Source organism: Zingiber officinale, chromosome 2B (genome assembly GCF_018446385.1).
Source record: "Zingiber officinale cultivar Zhangliang chromosome 2B, Zo_v1.1, whole genome shotgun sequence".
Taxonomy (NCBI): Eukaryota; Viridiplantae; Streptophyta; class Magnoliopsida; order Zingiberales; family Zingiberaceae; genus Zingiber; species Zingiber officinale.
The window spans coordinates 72339303-72359134 of record NC_055989.1 but is presented as its reverse complement, the minus strand read 5'-3'; the positions used below and the strand labels follow the sequence as shown (position 1 = coordinate 72359134).

Below are 19832 nucleotides of genomic sequence, written 5' to 3'. Positions count from 1 at the left end.
AAACGCCAGGTGGCGGTACATCAGTAAGCATTTAGTTGCATCTTACTGATTAACGTCTCATTGGAGAGGATCGCTCTTTTATGTTAGCTACTTTTACTAACATTTTTAAATAACAAACATAAAAATATTGAAGAAGAAAATTAAAAAACTCAACAGAAAAGGGCGATAAAAGGAATGGAATTCTGACTGAAAAATTCAAGTCCAACAATCTGAAACGAAGAATTAGCTAAAAGAAAGAATGTGCATTCTGAAACGAAGAACATTATTAGAGTTTACGAGAAAAGAAGATTGGAGAAACAAACCACCGTGGATCCGTCCCATCAGTCCGTGGCGGAGAAAGAAGAACTGCCAGCATCAGATTCCCCTTTCTCATGAACCATGTCCCATAAAAAGTTGGTTACAAATTCTTCATAACCAGGCATCTTGGAGTAGCCGGGGAAGTAATTAATGTCGATGATGAAGTAATGGTCGCGGGCATCCGCATCCCTTATCATGTCGAAGTTGAAGAGTCGCAATCCCGTAGCCTGCCGCAAGCCCCTTGCTATCTTCTCCAGAAAGCTCTGTGGAGGCAGCTCTGCTGCTTCTACATCTTCGTCATCGACGTCTTCAGGGTTCTGACAGCTCGATGAAGGAAGCTCTGCCGCTTCAAGATTTTCAGCATATTCGACGTCTTCAGGGTTCTGATAGGGTCCAGGGGGTACACGAGAGTAAGTAAAGGGAAAGAGATCATCGCCGCGTATATCCTTGAGGGACTTTCTTTTCACGCACTGCACGTAATTTCCTGCGACGTAGACTTTGAAAACGACCCCACGGGCTGGATCAACCGGTTATGACATGGTATTCTTGCAACATGGGTCGGGAGGTCGAAGGTCTGCGGCAGCAATTGCGATAACATCAATATCTGTCCGTGCTAAACACCTTCGACCGCCATGTCATCGCCGGGCCCGTATTCACCGTGATTTACTCCCTCTCATACTCGTGGGACAGGGGTGAGGGGGCCGCTGGGCGGCGGGACCCGCCTTTGCAACTTGAGGGACTTTCTTTTCACGCACTGCACGTAATTTCCTGCGACGTAGACTTTGAAAACGACCCCGCCATGATTGACGAACTGCTGTAGAACCATGGGAAATTGGAGCCATGGCATGGAAAGGATAGTACCAAGGCGAGAGGTCATCCTGTGTGACTTATTGCTTGTGTTGCAGCGGACGGGCTTGACGATGATGGGGAACCCGAGGCAGGACTCGATCTTCTCATAGTAATTGTGCAAGACATTGTTCTGGTGGTAGATCACCATCTGCTTTGGGACCCCGAAGGTCTCTGTTCCAGGATGTATATTGATCTTGGAGACGAACTCCCGCATGGTAATGCGGTTGAGGAGGAGATCGATATTGTGGAGGGTTTGGTCGACGATGGGTATGCTGGGGTTCTTGGCTCTGAAATCGATGAGCTGGAGCCTCCATTTTTCGTCTTGGCGCTTGTGGATCACGCAGTCGAAGGGGCCCTGCTCGATGAGGGGCCGCAAGGAGTCGATGCGGACGAGATCAATGCCGCGGTCACGAGCTGTGGTCACGAGAGAGGGCCGGATGAAGCTCTGCTCCTTCTCGGGCAAGAGCGCGTAGCCCACCAAGAACCGACGATCGGAAGGCTCCGCCATGGCTAGATCGAGATCCAAAGAAACAGGGAGGCAAACCCCCACCTCGATCCCCGATCGCAAGCGAAGCAATTAATTAGCTGCATTATCGAATTACAAAGAAGAATCAACCACCGCTCGATCCAATGTTGCTCGACGGAAATCACAGATGAAAACTCTTGAAAGCAAGAATCAACCACCGCTCGATCCAATGTTGCTCGACGGAAATCACAGATGAAAACTCTTGAAAGCAAGAAAAGATTCGGGGATTCATACATTTTCCGATTGCTATGCAAACGCAGAGAAGATTCGGACTTCCTCCGTGAACCCTTGGCGCTGTTCTCGTCCGCGGGCGGAGGGATGGGGGGGGGGGAATGCAGGACGGCGGGGGCGGCGGTCGCAGGGGAGGTGGAGGTGGAGGCGGAGGGCAGGCGGTGATCGGGAGGAAGGAGACGGCGGCGGGGGCTGCGGAGGAGATTGCTATGCAAACGCAGAGAAGATGACTGAAAGCGAAGCAAGCTGCATTATCGAAGAATCAACCAACGATCGATCCAATGTTGCTCGACGAAAATCGCAGATGAAAACTCTTGAAAACAAGAAAAGATTCGAGGGTTTATACCTTTTCCGATCGCTATGCAAACGTAGAGAAGACGACTGACACAATCGACGGAGCGTTCGCGAACGGCGACACGAGAGAAGCAATTTATAGCCGAAGCGGAAGGGTGTCGGGAGTGACATCACTTGCGGTCGTCGTTTCACGCGGTGGTAAACACGGCGATCAGTGAAACGAAACCACATGGAGCATGGAGCGGTGACTGGAATAGGAGTTTTTGTGTCCGTTGATCGAGATTCGACAGATATGATCGAGCCACGTTTCCGTGAGAGGGAAAAAAAGCAAAATAATAAAATATTATTTTCTCTTATTTATTTGAAAGAGTAGTTTGTGATTTAATGGAATATGCTAATATTTTTTGCAATTTTCTTAATAAATAAATAGGGGGGGAAAATAATTTTGGACGACAAATAAATTACAAAAAATAAATACAAATTCAACTTTTTAAACGACCATGTTCACTTTTGTGATTAAAGGAAATAATGGAAGAATAATTTAAATAAAATAAGCTCTAAAGCTATACTTACATGGAAAAGTTAAGATGATTTACCAAACCACGTATCTGATCTTGAATATTATCCAAAAGATATCCATTTTGAAATTGATCAAATTAAGTACTCTTCCCAATTTTTTTTCCTCTAATACCCTTCTTACTTTTTATTTTATTTTTTTTTCAAAAAAATCTAATTTCCCAATCCTCCTCTTTCATCTCCGTTTCCTTTATAGTCGGAGCACCAACGGCAGTTGTCGGTCATCGTTGCTTGGCCTTCGCCCAGCAGCATAAATAGACATGGCAAGTCGACGATGATAGTCAACACCGTCGATTTTAAAAGGGGCACTGGAGATGATATTTTCTCATCATTTCATCCCAACTTCATTCACTCTCTTTTCATGATCTCCACGCCGTTGCATAACGTTTTTTATATTTTCAACATTTGGTCTCTTTTTTAAGTTTCTTGTTATTATTAGAGATAAAGCCCAATGAGTTGGAGAAGTTGATCATGAGAGGAGGAAAATTAGCACTTTCGAAAGATGAGACTGACTTTATCGATTCTTCGTTGGAGGGTGACTCTCATCACAAGAGTGTTGGTGCATCCCCGGTGGCGAAGTAAGTTTTTGATTTCGAATTAAAGATCTGAACTTTGTGTGTTTTAAGGTGGTTTTATTTTTTTTATCGGTATTTGTTTGATGAAATGTCAAGGCAGATGACGATGGAAGAAACTCTTCGAATCGGAGATGGAGGAGGATGGATGGGAGATTAGATTTCTTTAGAGAAAAAAATAAGACTATGTATAATGTATATATTTGATCAAGCTTACTTAATATTATGCATACTAAATTTACACTATTAGGTCCATGTCACTAGTTCTTCCTGAGTATGAAATATCGGTAATTTAAGCGATAAAATAATAAATTCCACTTATCTTAAATTTATGTAACTTTACAAAAGTTTATCTATTATGATATTTATAACAAGGAAAACAATTAATTTCTCATAAGCAAATTAACATCTAGCAATAATATGTTGATGATCTTCAGAAGATTAGAAACTCTTCATGTTGTTAATCATAAGAAACCAACAACACATTGTAGTAGCTATGAAATTGTAACTACTACAACTACGAGTTATAATTTTGAGAAGTCATAACTTTTGAATAGGGTTGAACTACAGAACACATAATATATCAAATCAAAGTTCATTCAAAGATCTTCGATTTGATATATTGTGCATCCAATGGTTTAATCTTAATTAAAAGTTATGACCTCTTAAAGTTAAACTTGTAATTGTAAAAACTACAATTTTATAGCTGCAATGTGTATGTTGAATAAATTTTGAAATGTCATAACTTTTGATTTGAATAATCATAGGACGCATAATATATCAAATCGAAGATCTACAAATGAGTTTCGATTTGATATATTGTGCGTCCTGTGGTTCAATCTCAGTTAAAAGTTATGGACTATCAAAATTTAAGTCAATGATATTGTATTACTGATCTTCAGAAGACCATAAACTCTTCGTGTTGCTGATCTTAAGAAACCAGCAATACATAGTAGTATCTACGAAATCATAGCTACTATAATTACAAGTTATAACTTTGAGAGGTCATAACTTTTGATTCAAGTTGAACTACCGGACGCATCAACACATTGTAACAACTACGAAATTGTAGCTACTACAATTACAAGTTATCAGTGTTAAAAAATGTGCTAGGCGGTAGGCGAGCGATTGCCCGCCGCCTAGCGCCTGGGCGCCTAGATGAATTTTTTTTTCGAGAAAACCTTTTCAGATCAATCAGCTGATCGATCAGGTTGGGTTTTCCCGACAAACAGAATCGTGTCGAATAGATCAGCTGATCGATTCAACACTCCGAATCGATCAACTGATCGATTCGGAAGGGTTATGTTTGTTGCAGAATCGCAGAATCCTTCCGAATCAATCGGTTAATCGATTCAACATAACGAATCGATCAACTGATCAATTTGGCAAGGTTTTGTTAGTCGCAGAATCTTGCTGAATCGATTAGTTGATCATTCAGTAGGATTCTGTGACAATGCATATAATCCTGAAACTGATACATAATAATCCCAATAGATAAATGGAAATAGAAATATCAAAATAACAAAGTACAAACTACAAGACCAAAGTATAAACTGAAAGTCTGAAACTATAAGACATACAAAATAGAGAAAGTTTTCTCACAATCCACAAAATAACTTATATCCCTAATTCTTCTTCTAGTTCATCTCCATATTTCTCCAACACTTCCTCTGTATCGGATTCAAACTCAAAATCCATGGCATCATCTTCATCTTCTTCATCCGATACAAATTCTTCTTCGTGAAGTTCTCTGACATTTTTAATATTTGTCTCAACATCTTCATCTCCACCATCAACAATCCATCCTTGTGTCATAGTTGCTTCACTAGCAAGTAGCACATCTACTCTTTTTTCTTCTTGTCTTCCCTTTTTGTTTATAATCTTGGTTTTAAATTGAATATAGACTAAATTGTTCAACCTTTTGGTATCTAGTCTATTTCTTTTCTTTGTATGGATCTACATTAAATAAATATATTAATTATTAAGTCAATAAGCAATTACCAATTAAGTGCTTACCACCTCAAAAGTACTCCAATTTCTCTCATAATCGAAAAAACTTGTAGTTAAAGAAAGGATCTTTTTAGCCATCTTTTGCAATTTAGGTGCACCATATCCAAAAAGTTGCCACATCCAACTAAATAAAAGAAAATCAAATAATAATAATAAGCAAAATCAAGAAACAACAAACAAGTAATAAAATAATGTAAGCACTTAGTTCTTACCCGAATCGTATTTCTCATCATTTTTTGTGCATCCAATTATAGCCAATGGTATTCCAAATCCCCCCGTTTTGTTGATATACTTCAACAACTCCACATTTACTACCTCACTTTGGCTATCAATATCATTGGGAAAGAATGTTTCAATACAAGTGAATAAGTCATTCCTGACCACTTCTTCACTTCCTATGCTCCGGTCATTGAAGGAGTAATAAGGATTCAAGAGGTAGGTCGTCAAATGTAATGGACTATCAACCCGATTATGACTTTTCTCATGAATAATATCAATAACCGGACGATAGTGAAACTCTTGATTTTTGAATGTCACTTTAATCTCCTCTCTCGCTCTAAGAATTCTCCATATACAAAATCCATAGATGGCTTCTTATTCCCATCAACAAGACGAAGCAACTTAACGGAAGGGTCAAACACCTTCAAGCAAAAACTTTTCTTACTCCATTCCAAAAAGAGGCACTCATAATGGTATTATGTGTTGCCTTCCCCTTTACACTTTTTGAATGTTTGCATGCATTCCATTCTTCACTAGCAACCATAGATCTTAGTTCAATTTTCTTCTCTATCAAGCCTTATAAAGTTAGAAAAGCAGTTGCAAATTGTATTACTCCCGACCTCACTATGTCCCTTTTTTGGTAAACTTTCTCATCATTGACAATGTCTTGTGATGTGCATAAATAAAGATTGTCAAGTTCTTTGCCTTCTCAATCACCCCTTTGAATTTTGGTTGACTCCCAATTCCTTGAAGCATAAGATTCATGGTGTGAGTTGCACATGAAGTCCAAAATATATGTGACCTCCTCTCCTTCAATAAATCTTTTGTCGTCATATTATTTGAAACATTGTCCGTTACCACTTGAACTACACTTTGGGGCACAACTTCTTCAATGCACTTGTCCATATATTCAAATATATAATTCCTAGTGTGTGCTTCATCTGATGCCCTAGAAGAAGGAAAATTGTGCCTTCTTTACAATTGACACACAAATTCATGATACTTCTTCTTTTTCGATCAGTCCAAGCATCAGTCAAAATTGAGCAATCATTCAAAGTTCATTATTCTTCTTACTTCTTTAATAGACTTTTAGTTCTATCTACCTCTTCCTTCAATAAGACCTCTCTTAATAGGTATTGAGTTGGAGGATGATAACGCGGGTCAAATTAACCAACCGCTTCCACAAACCTCTTGAAGTTATCATTGTCAATGGAATGAAAAGGAATACCAGACTCGTACACCCATCGAGCTAAATATTGGTGAACACTGTGTGCCCTTTGCTTCACATAGTGCATCAATAATATTTTGTTGTTGTTTTGTCTTCTTACTTCCACTCAATAAAGATTTGGGATCAATGCCAGATGCAAATCGATCTATAGGGCTAAGAGTAAGTGAGTTTCTCGTTATCCCTAGACTCCCTTCCTCATATTCTTCAAAAACAACTTCTTCTCTCACCTCCATTTTATTCATATTCTTTTGTTTCTTTTTTATTCTTTCTTCTACAATGACATTCTTACACTTCACTTTATCCTCATCCGAAGACTTCTTACACGGGGCAACATTTCCCTTAATATGGGCAACATGTTTTTTAATCCTATAAATTCCACCACTAGTAATTTTTCCACACAACTTACATTTCAACTTATCCAAATTATTAGGATTCACCAACTCCGCAAATTCCCATCCAACATCATTTGAATTATGCTTCAAAGGGATATCATTAATCTCCGACATTGAATTAGATGCTTCATGAAGGATCGAGACACGCTAGAGGGGGTGAATAGCGCTCGTGTCTTTCACGGTCGTTTTTCGGAAAACATAGAATAGATGCAGTGGAAAAGAAACAAAACAACAAGCAATCACAAACACACCATGATTTACTTGGTTTGGAGTATGTGGCGACTCCAACTCCAAGGCCTGCACATGAGAGTGCTTTCGCTGGGCAATCACTATAGTTTCATAAATTCGAGTATAGAGATGAAGTACAATGACAATGTAATTAAAGTACTATGAACAATTATACCTACGACGTTGGAGAGTTGGAAATGTGAGCTTTTGGTCGTCGGAGCAGCGTTATGGCTTTATAGACTTATCTTTATAACAGCACGCACATGAGAAGATAGTTCTGAACGATTGTTTTGAAGTGCTGGTCGAGGGCTCCTTTTATAGACGAGTTGAGCCTAATCCAAATCCACTAATCTCGGGATCAAGTTTGAATCGACGCTGACCGGTCAACCGATCCCCTTGATTGGTCGACTTATCCTGCCTGTATCTCCCCAACTTTTCATCCAGATGATGCTGCTCAGATAAGAGTCTTCGTTCGGTCGACCGATCCCAACGTTCGATCGATCGATCCGTCGATGATCCTCGACTTATTTAATCCAATCAACCCGATGTTTATCCATCGTTCGGTCGACTGAACCTCCTTGTTTGATCGACCAATCCCTCGGTCAAAAACCTTGTCACGAGCTGAAACCTGATCCTTTTGTTTGGGGGTTCGGTCGACCGATCAAGGCCGAAAGCTTCAACCTGCAAAATGTTAGTTTCCTACAAAATAAAGTTATAATAATAGGAAGATAACATATGAAGTGAAATCAATTTTGACAGCGTTCAAACTATCCAGTTCTAATTTTCGGATTTCCTGAAAACCCTAGGTCGAACCGACGCCTACTGTTCCCTCTTCGGGGAACGCGTCTCACCTACTCCTCTCAGGAGAAATTATCTTTTGCCAAACTGGTCCTCCAAACTGTCTGGACTTTTGCTCAGCGTCCGAGACTTCAAGACTTCCTACTGAACGTCCGCTCCACGACCCATTCAGTCTTCCACTTGGTGTCCACGACTCCCAGGATTTTCACCTAGAGTTCTCGACTCTAGGATTTTGCCTAAAGTGCTCGACCCACCAAGACTTCGCCCAATCCCCCGGACCAGGACTTCGTTATCTAACCGCAGCTAAAACTTTCCATTACCTAGAGTTACCTCCCACTAGGACTTAGGGTTACCTCCCCTAGGGTTTTTTATCTGCGTAGAATCTACTAGGACTTTTGCCTAAGAATACTTAGGACTTTCCTGCAAGCTCAATCATAAGTAACCTTAACTTTGAACCCCTTTACCATAATCAAAACACAGGTTCAATCATTTGATGCTCCCTGCACCAACACTTCAAAAGATATAGTACTCGATATTTTACTACACAAGTCAAAAATTATCAATATCAAACGATCAATTTTTTTAAAAAAACATTTGAGCAACTTATCAAGCATGAAAAAATTGAGTTAAGGTTGTTAACTGTTAACTGTTAAGCAATGGTTACCACTTATCAAGCTTTCAAAAAATAAAAAATCAATTATCAATTCAAGCTAAGTAATAACATACAAGATTTTATCTAATAACATACAAATAAATATACAATTAAATTTTATTAACCAACTTAAACCCAAGATATTGGTACTAACCTGGAAGAAGAAAAAGCGCTTCGGCCGTGCAGTTAGGGTTGTTTTCCCTTCGTCGTTGGTAGCCTTGGCTAGCTTCAACAAGGTGCTGATAGCTATTAGCTGAGATAAAGGCAATAGCTAGGCCTAGGGCAACAGCTAGGGTTGAATGAGTGAATGGCCAGCCATTGGAGAAGACAATGGTAGTAAAAATGCTACTATTTGACGAAGAACAAGAAGAAGGGGGGAGGGAAAACTGAAAAGAGGAAGCGGTGATGGCTGCTCAAAGAGGAAGAGATGGCTGGAGGAAGAGGCGATTGCTGCTAGGCGAACGAAAACCTAAAATTTAAAGTTTAAAATAGTTCAGAAATCGAAATATACAGTCGATTGATATGAACTCATCAATTAATTCACAATGTTAAATTGATTGACCAATCGATTCGACAGTCTTTTGTTTCTCGCAAAACTCATGTGAATCGATTAGCCAATTGATTGGAGATGTTTAATCAATCGACCAATCAATTCAGAAGGCTTTTGTTTCTCGCGAAATTCATGTGAATCGATTAGAAGTGTTTAATCGATTAGTCAATCGATTCGGCAGACTTTTTTTTTATAAAAAAAAAATCCGATGCTCCGCGCCTAGGCGGCGGTGCCTACTGGCGTCATCTTGGCAAAAGGCGAGGTGGTGGAAGCCGCCCACCGCCTAGGCGGTCCCAAGCAACGCCTTTTAGAACATTGCAAGTTATAACTTTGAGAGGTTATAACTTTTGATTTAGATTAAACTACGTGACGAACAATATATCAAATCGAAGCTCTTCAAAAATTTAACTTGATATAGTGTGTCCAATGGTTTAGTCTAAATCAAAAGTTGTGCTCTCTTAAAGTTAAATTTATAGTTGTAAGAGCTACGGTTTCGTAGCTGATACAACGTATATGCTGGATAAATTTTGAGAGACCATAACTTTTAACTCAGATTAAATCATGGGACGCACAATATAGAAGATCTCTGAATGAGTTTCGATTTAATATATTGTGCGTCTCGTGGTTCAAAATCACATGGAGTCGTGATTGGAATTGGAGTTGGTTGTGTTCGTTGGATCGGGATTTGACGGAGATGATCTAGCCATGTTTACGCGAGTAGGCCAAACAAGTAAAATAATAAAATATTATTTTCTCGGAGGAGTTTGTGATTTAACGGAATATGCTAATATGTTTTGCAATTTTCTTAAACAATAAATAAAAAAAGAAAAGGAAATTTTGAACGACAAATTAATAAATTACAAAAAAAAAAACAAATTCAACTTTTTAAACTATCATTTTCACTTTTGTGATTAGTAGAAGGAAATAATGGTAGAATAAATTAACTAAAATAGACCCTTAAACTATATTTACATGCAAAAATTAATGTTTATAACCCATTCGATTAGTAAGAAGAAAATAATGAAAGAATAATCCATTTATGGCTCTCTATTTTTCTATTTAAGAAAAGTAATTGTATTTTTCTATTTAAGAAAAGTAATTGAAGTACTTTGGATCATGTGCACTATGTGCACTTATTGACTTGATAGACAATATAATCGACCGTTATATGAATTCTTATAGTTTAAAAGGGGTGAATGAAAGTAAATTATTATTATTATTTTTCGAAAAGTAAATTTAAAAAAATAATTCTAAGGGAGTCCCCAATTTTACCATTTTAATCAATTTTTTATTAAAAAAAAAAGAAAATAGAATTATTTTTTTTCTTTAGTCAGTAAAATATATAAGTAAAATGAGTACGAATAAGATTAGTTTAGTTCTAAATTAGAAATTGGTCCAAAATCATAATCGAAACGAAGTATATCTGATTCTTCGAAACTAAATATATTAGTTTAGCAATCTAGCTATAGCAACATCAACCGACAATTTCTTAGGCACTCAAACTCTCATATGCGTGAGAGTTATTCAAAGGAATTTTCTTTAAATAAGTACGTGCCGCCACGAATAGAAACGGTTGATGATCATGCGACTCCAGACTTACTAGTTCTCCACAACCGAAGCTCTCTTCTTCTCTCTATTAGTTCTCCACAACGGTAAATGTAACCTCCAAGCTGACATGTTTTACGACTCAAATATGTCCACTCTCGAGTAGCAATGACCATCCCTTTCCATTGGTCCTCCACTAAGGTAAACAAATTAGGATAAAACTAAACCACTACTTCTCCATTGATTCTCAGATACATTTTATGACAAATCCTTTGGCACTCTGAAAGGAAAGGGTGTCGGCTCTACATCGAAGTACACAAGTTCATGTTATATCACACTCAATATCATGATGTGCTTTCAAAAAGGTTTAGCTGTCTAGCTATAGCAACATCAATCGACAATTTCTTAGGCACTCAAATTAACTCTCATCGTGAGAGGAATTCAAAGAAATTTTCTTCAAATTATTATGTTTCGTTATGAATAGAGACTGTTGATGATCGCGCAGCTCCAGACTCGTTAGTTGCTCAGTTACTAGCACATCTTATGGAATCTTTTCTGATTCTTAATTTTTCACCTTCAGCACAAGAAGTTACAATGCGAACAACAAAGGATCATTCTTTTCTGTAAACCACAGTCGGATAGGCAGGATCCCACATGTTCTTCTTTACGTATGCCATGGTTTCTTCCTAGAGTTTAAATAGCAATAATCAATGGAGATAAGTTCGTGAGTAAGATATAACAAATGACAAAATTGAAGATTGATTCACACCGGTGTGAGCTTTTGAAGTTCCCGAGGGTCCATTTCGCGGTACCCTTCAGCCCGATCTTCTGCTACAGCTTCCCTGACTACAGCAGCTGCTGCTACTTGGTTATGTCCCTTATGCTGCAACCATCATACACGAGCGAAGAGATGAATGCTTGGAGAGAAGAATGGAGAAGAAAGAAAAACTAAAAAAGAAAGTGGGGGAGAAAGATTTATAAATTGTTGTGTGCGTGGAAAGAAAGTGACAGAGGATAGGACGTTCGGAAAATGGAAATGCTTCTTTTCAGAATTGGAAAGAAACTTTCTTCCTCGAAATTATCTACCATTTCTCCTCCTTCAATTACCACTTGTTCATCCTGCCTTCCCTTCCATGAACACACTCAACACAAGCTCATGATGCCAGAGTAGCACCCGAAGGAAATGCTCGCACCAAAGCAGCTTGCAAAGGAGCTGCTCACAGCTCTGCCAGAGTAGCCTGATGTCGAGGGCAACAGGGAGGACTGGGAGCTCGTAGGGTTAAAATATTCTTTCACCAATCTCCCTCTCTCATCCCAAGTAAACAACTTTTTATCTATCCTTCTTCCCTATCTACTTTCAATCTGCCCTAGTAAGCAAGCCAAAGAGTTCGAAATACTAGTCAATATTTGGTACAAACCTGGATATGAAAGGATATATTATTCCGTTCAGAACTTCATCGTCTTTCATGTATCCAGCCAAACTGATCAATGTGTTAGGTAATGGTAAAAAAAACATAATCGATAGAAAGACTGAAATCTCGGGTTATGAAGACTACCGTTCAGCTGCAGCCTGAATCATGCCATCTGAAATAACCCTCGCTCCAGACAAAAGAGTGCCAAGGCCAATCCTGTAAGATAATGTGTTGTGTTAGAAACAGAAAACTAATATAAGATGTTATTTTTCTTTTAAGTAAAAAAGTCAAAACTCAACTGACCCAGGAAAAAGATACATATTGTTTCCCTGGTTACAGTGACCAATACCATTTCCTGCAGAAATAAACAAGTCAAATCTTATGATCATGAGAAGGTATACCAATTAAACAAAATTATAATCTTGTTGAAGAATCTGTCGGTCCCTAGGTACTTAAGCTATTAAACTATGATGAATAAGGGGCATATTTAAGTATAATATGAACATTACAATCAATGAATGAAAACTTTATGAAATTATGACAATGGCATGATGATCCTTGTTGAAAACCCTAAGAATGAACTGATCATGCTTATCGGAGAAGGTATACCAATTGGCCCTTTATTGGTGATATGAGATCTAGGAAACATGAGTTGTCCATGACTGAAACCATAAATTCATCTCCTATCCTGCTCATAAACTAGTGAATCATAAATTACCTGTCACCAGAAACGGCAGTTCCGGGACAAAATCAAGCCTATTTATACTTGTCCCTTTGTCTTTTGATTTCATTTACTTCTCAAGCTATTCACAAAATCAAGCCTATCTTATAAACAGTGAAGGGAATAGAAATATCAACAAGAGTGTGTAAATGCCTATTGGCATATTATCTACTATGCTGTAGCTGACTTTTGTGTTGTCTATACAGTCAGCAACTCGATCATTTGCACATAATGCTTGAAAGAAAACACTAAATGAAAGTTCAAGCAGTTAAAAGAGAAAAATTATAGTCAACTGGTCAAAATTTTCTTCATTTGTCTCAACGCAAGATTCCTTGAACACTTGAATAACAAAATATACAAAATCAGATTGCCTTGGTGCTTTTAGATCTGGAGACTGAAGACAGCAGTGTTAAATGTGAGACTTTCTGAGGAAAACTGGACAACGATCAACCACACTAGAAAAAGATGACTTTAGAGCATGTCCAATTCCCAGTCAGCTGTATCAATTATTTCTCAAAGCAAGGAACAGAACTTAGTTCAGCTATAACTCTAGAAGTGTGAAGCCCCATTTTGCATCTAAATGCACAACCTCAGCTCGAGCTGGATCTAATGCACATTCATGTTTGATTAGAATCAAATTGTTTAAAGCTTGCGCACTTAATTCATAACTTAAACATCAGCCAACATAAAGCACTTAATTCATAACTGATGCGCCTAGGCAGAACATATACGCACCAGGATCAATTGTCCAGTCAACTTAACAGATTGGTTGTTTAGATTGGCTATATATATATATGATAGTTTTTAGTTTAGAAAGTAAACCAAATTGCAATCAAACCCAAATGAAATTTTTGGATTTGACATTGGTTTATAGCACAAATTGGCCATCAGTGAGAAATGATTTCCCTCTAAATATAACCAAAAAAGAAACCAATATCTTCCAACAAATTCAATCTGAAAGACATTCCAGTTCTAGAAATTTAGGTTCAAGTGTGCACCAGAACAGTCTATAGTATACATATTAAAAGAATGAGAAAGAAGTTGTTCCTATTTACTTTTTGTAGGCATGAGTAAAACAGAATGCATATCCACTATTCAAACTTTTTAGCTGTTGAGGTAATAAGCTTGTATCAATTGTATCCATATGCATATCTTTTCTTTTATAAAAAATAAAATAAGTACATATCTAATGAAGGTCACAGGAAGAACTTGAAAACAAGGCATACCAAGATTGATGTCAGGGAACGGGCTTCCACTAGCAAAAACAATATGATCACCGACTATTGAAAAGGCTTCTTCCGGAGTGCATTCAGCTATTGAATTAAACACAATGAAGTCAGATATAAAGTGCTTGCACAAAGAATATACAATATGAACTAATCAACCATTTTTTGTTGGATTGGACATAGCAAAGATTGCAGGCCTAGTGGAGGATGACTCCTTGAAGGATTCTAAAACCTGCGTACAATGTATTATATTAAAATGGGCTTGATAATCTTATACAGATTAGTACTAGTAGAATACTGAAAAATGCATCTGAGCAGAGAACACAAATTTATGCTAAATTATGCTTTGCTATAACAGAACAGAAAAGGCAACATAGATAAGCGCATAGATTTTCCTCCATTCCTCAGGCATCTTCTGAATCATCAAAACGTTGCTAATTACTTAATTAATTTAACCCTTGATCTCCTAGACTTACATAAATAGGAAATACTAATCAAATCTCCATTTCTACAAATATTCATTCTTTAAAACTTTTTAAATTTTCTAAAAAAAAAAATCCACCTTTCATTAACAGCTTTATCATCAAAAAGAATCTTTTTTGTCTACACTTTTATGCTACTCAATATAGGATTTTTTTCTAGTAACATGTATTAGTTTAAAGAATGGACAATGTTAAATGTTGATATCTTATTTAAGTTGTATAACATTACTGTCAAATATATAATGTGTTGTGCCATATATGATCTGCATCTTCAACTAGTTAATAGAGCAATGCGAATTAGGGAATCAGAAAATGTTGGGGCATATTACCGGTTGCTATATAATGACAAAACTTTATTCTTTTACCAAATCTTGTTGTGTTTATTGTAGTGCCATAAACTCATGGGGTTTTATCCATATTGGAGACCAGAGAATTATATATATAGCTAAGGATCTTTGCTTTCAGACAGTGTTCTAAATGGCGCTTGAGGCGGCCGCCTAGGCGGGAGGCGGGCATCAACCGCACCGCCTCAGGCTGAGGCAATGCTTTAGGCGGTAACTCACCTTCTTCCGTCACCGCTGCGCCTGGAGTTGTCGTTGCTGTTGTTTCGCCAATGTGGCATGTTCGGATGCATGGCTTGGGTACGACGAAGAGTTCGGATGTGTCATGCGAGCCCGGATGCATCGTCCGGGCCCTGCGACGCATCCGGAAGAGTCACCCGAGCTCGACGACGTGTCCAGAGGCGTCGCCTGGACCCGGCGATAGGCCTCGACACGTTGCTTAGGCCCAGTGACGCGTCCAAACTCGTCGCGACGCCCAAACTCATCGCACGGTCTCGGCAATGTGTCAAACTCGTTGTCCGACTGAAACGAGGTATGCGGGTAAGTTATAAGTTATGATTTAATTAAATTACTTTGTGTTAATAATTTTAATAAACTCCTAACTATGATTGGGATAATTTAAATAAACTTAATTAAAACCTAATAAAATTATCCTATATATATATATATATATATAATTTTTAATTAATATATTTGATTAAAAGTAAATATTATAAAGAATAATGATTATTTATAATATTATGTATAAAAAAATAAAAAATATTCAACCGCCTAGACACTACCTAGGCAACGCCTAGGCGGCCGAGGCGGTAGGCGATCACTGACGCCCCGCCACCGCCTACCGCCATTTACAACACTGCTTTCAGAAGAAGAAAAAAATCTTTGCTTTCAGAAGAAAAAAAACATCTTTAGTCTTGTTGACAAATAATAAAGCTCTTTATTTGCTAAAAAAGGTTAAACAGATTTCTTATAGAAAGAAGTCACTTAAAATTGAGTTTACAAGAAGCCAGCCAGGGGTTTCTTCATTGAGTTCTAGACAACACTGGTGCAACTCACAGGAGCAGCATATGTAACATGATAAAGGAAAAGAGGGTACATCTGGTTAAAAGCAATGGAAGAAGGTGAGTATCTTCTACTTCCGTTGATGCCATCTTGTTTTCTACTTTTTCATCTGTCACTTTCATCTGTCATCTCCTTTCATTAATTACTAGAATGCCAATAGCGTTGGAGTTCATCTGGCTTTTTTATGATCAAAACAAAAGCCAGATGAGGGTGACACATGATTGGTGTTGGGTGGAATGAATGAAACAAGCATTTTTCATCTGTGGTAGCCTGTATCTGTTTGGTGCTAGCTTGGGAGAGCAGTTAATGTCCCCCTTTCATTCACATTATAATCGAGGATATTCCTTCTTAACTTAGATCACTAGGATACTCATTCGAGTCAACATCAAGAAATGATGAAGGAGACAAAGGAGGAGGAGGTATTGGAGGGGTAGATGCATTGTTTGAAATAGATTCATGTCGCATATTCTTAAAATACCTTAACATTATTATTTTACCTAATTAATCATTAGGATAATATTTTAGAAATATAATTATTTAATTTAATGACTATTTTTTTCTAACAATTTAAAAATAATTAATAAACAAATTGATAGCTAACAAATAACATAACTAACAAATAAAAATATGAATATATAAAAAATTAAAATTATATATTTTTCAACACTTAAATACATAATCAAAAGAGATCAAGTAAAAAATTTTTACCTCAATAAAAGATGTTTGCTATGGAGCGTAAGCAAAGTGATGACGGTGTCGTTGCCAGCAAACTACATTAATAGTGGCATTGGTAGCAATAGCGTGCGGTGATAATGATGTGGGTCGTAGTGATGTGTGGAGAAGGATTTTGAGGATAAATTAGAGTTGAAGAAAAAATAAGGAGGGGATTAAAAGGAAAAAAAAATCTGAGGAAAAAAAAGGGAAGAGAAAGGAAAAAGGAGCGAGAGAGGTGGAAAAGAAAAACGCAAGAGAGAGAAAAAAAATAAAACACGGTGGCGGAGAAAAATAAAACAGGGAGAGGGGGCATGAGAGGGAGAGAAGGGAAAAAAAAGATGAGACGGGAGAGAAAATATAAAGGGGGGGGGGGGGTTTAATGGGATTTTATGAAAAAGTGTAGAAAGTTTAAATTTTATAATTAGATTTTTTTTCTGTGTATGGATTTTTTTCCTCAAATTTTTGGGGGGACGATCACAGCCCTAACCTCATGTAGCTATGCCCCTGGACCTAACTCACCTGGTCTCATGTGCTCATCCCCAAAAAAACTCAGGCTTGATTGAATATTGTTTTTGAATATCATTCTAATACACTCAGTCCCAGATTTCCGCATTCTTGCTCGGCCTCAACTGCCAACATTCTCCATGATTTTATCTCAATCTCATATCCAAATATCCTCCATGATTTAATATCAGTCCCAGATCTCGACATCCTAGTTTGGCATCAGTTGCTGACATGCATCCTTCGTGATTTATCTCAGTTTTAGATCCCGACATTTTGGATCGGTCTCAGCTGTCGATATCTTCCATAATTCTATCTTAGCCTCATATCCCAACATTCTGGCTCGGCTTCAGGTCCCGACTTCATCTACTTTTAAGGCCACTTTGAAATAGCTTCATCTCCTCATCTCCACATCCTCAAATCCAATCTACACCTGGCATGGTTTGCTTAAATCATGTGAAGAGTAGTGCAACACCCTCATCGTTAGGATTATTTCTCTGTGAATATTCCAAGGTACGTGGTGCCGGTTGAATGGAAATGTAATTATTAGGTCATCAAAATTGGTTTTCTAGATGCTCTCCTATGATTACGTATCATTTTGTTAAAGGAAAGACAACTAACATCTGTTAGATCCGATTCCCTCATCGGCTTGTACGAGGACAATTGCAACAGAATATGCAACGTGGAGAGGCTCTCCTAACAACTAAATAGACATTCACAAAAGAAAAAAAACAAGGGATTCTCGATTTTGAAAACCCTAGACTAGGTTCTTTCTTTTCCATCTTTTTCTTGCATATCACCTCAAACAAATCCTAACTTAATGTTGAGTGACCTTGGGATCTATCCTTGAGCTAGTCTAACTCTCTCTTCGAGTGTCTGTCATATTCGTCCTTCCTCTTCATCAAAGGCGTCAGAGGAGATTGGTTTGATTGGTTTGACCATCCACGGTATTTGGCCGAAACACCGACAATGGCTCCAAATGCAATGCAAGCTCAGCTCTCCGATCCAGAGCAGCAGGGTCAACAGGGTCAGCAGGGTTAGGCTATCCCCATAGGAACTCAATCGGTGCAGCACAACTCAAGGGAGATGGTGGAAGTTGGAGGTGGGCTGATTAATTGGCTGTTCTCACAAGACCATGCCTTGCAATTTATCTTGTTAGACTCTGACCATGTTGCATTAGAAGCGGACGATGTGGATTTGATAGTGGATGCCATGAGTAATTGCTTGGTCGGACGATTATATTCGTTGGGCGGTTCCTTGGATGGCCTGCAATCAAAGCAACAGCCAACAAGGTTATGAAAGGAGGAATTTCCAGTAGATCAGCACTGCAACGCCGAGGAGATTGGGCATCAATTTGTCCGTGCTTTTGATCTAAATCTCGAGATCTCCTTCCTCTTGGCGTGTTCAAAGTTCTTCAATCTCCAGTGAGCCTTCTTCTTCATCTTCTCGTCGCTGGATTCCTTGGAAGAACAAATCGCGGAGAAACAGTTTCAGAATGCAGAATCCAGTGGAGTTTGATTGTGATTTACCTTTATTGCAAAGGGAGAGAAATTGGATTGATCTTGAGATTGTTTGATGATCATGGTTCTCTTTCTTCGTTTGATAGAATTAATAGCAGAGCAGAGACACGAAATGACGCCTGATTAAAAAATAAAATAAAATAAAATAAAAATGAATTAATTCTTTTTGGACAATAAATGAAATGGGGCCTATTGAGAAATTAAAAAAGGGCGTCAAAATTAATAATTTTAAATTTAAAAATAATTGATTTTAGGCCGGAGATCCCTCCCGCCTATTACAAAATTAATAATTCTTTTTAAACGGGAAAGGGGGCGGCGGATCCCCGTTCAGTCCAGCGTTAGCCCCCGCCGCCGTCTCCTTCCTCCCGATCACCGCCTGCCCTCCGCCTCCACCTCCCCTGCCATCGCCGCCGCTGCGGTACTGCATTCCTCCCGCCTGCTTGTCTGCCTGCGCTTCTCGAGAGATCTCTCGAATGACCGGCGCAAGCTAAACACAGTTATTGCATACAAAGAGGACAGTGGGATCTCCTCCAACATATCTTTTAATATTGGACGCTCGCCTCAGATTCGCATAAACGCCAGGTGGCGGTACATCAGTAAGCATTTAGTTGCATCTTACTGATTAACGTCTCATTGGAGAGGATCGCTCTTTTATGTTAGCTACTTTTACTAACATTTTTAAATAACAAACATAAAAATATTGAAGAAGAAAATTAAAAAACTCAACGGAAAAGGGCGGTAAAAAGAATGGAATTCTGACTGAAAAATTCAAGTCCAACAATCTGAAACGAAGAATTAGCTAAAAGAAAGAATGTGCATTCTGAAAGGAAGAACATTATTAGAGTTTACGAGAAAAGAAGATTGGAGAAACAAACCACCGTGGATC

At 38.3% G+C, this 19832-nt stretch overlaps 2 protein-coding genes across 2 annotated transcripts; both read right to left on the bottom strand.

Annotated features, from left to right (window-relative positions):
- Positions 1 to 320: 320 nt before the first annotated feature.
- Positions 321 to 1654, bottom strand: LOC122048341 (inositol-tetrakisphosphate 1-kinase 1-like). Its single transcript, XM_042609923.1, has 2 exons — positions 1016 to 1654; positions 321 to 767 (listed from the first exon to the last, which is right to left on the bottom strand). The coding sequence occupies exons 1-2, from the start codon at positions 1652 to 1654 to the stop codon at positions 321 to 323; spliced, it is 1086 nt and encodes a 361-aa protein (XP_042465857.1).
- A 9645-nt stretch (positions 1655 to 11299) lies between these two features.
- Positions 11300 to 15573, bottom strand: LOC122045860 (NAD-dependent malic enzyme 65 kDa isoform, mitochondrial-like). Its single transcript, XM_042606258.1, has 7 exons — positions 14486 to 15573; positions 14327 to 14413; positions 12683 to 12734; positions 12524 to 12595; positions 12386 to 12448; positions 11737 to 11850; positions 11300 to 11653 (listed from the first exon to the last, which is right to left on the bottom strand). The coding sequence occupies exons 1-6, from the start codon at positions 14505 to 14507 to the stop codon at positions 11829 to 11831; spliced, it is 318 nt and encodes a 105-aa protein (XP_042462192.1). The 5' UTR covers positions 14508 to 15573; the 3' UTR covers positions 11300 to 11653; positions 11737 to 11828.
- Between the last annotated feature and the right edge of the window lie 4259 nt (positions 15574 to 19832).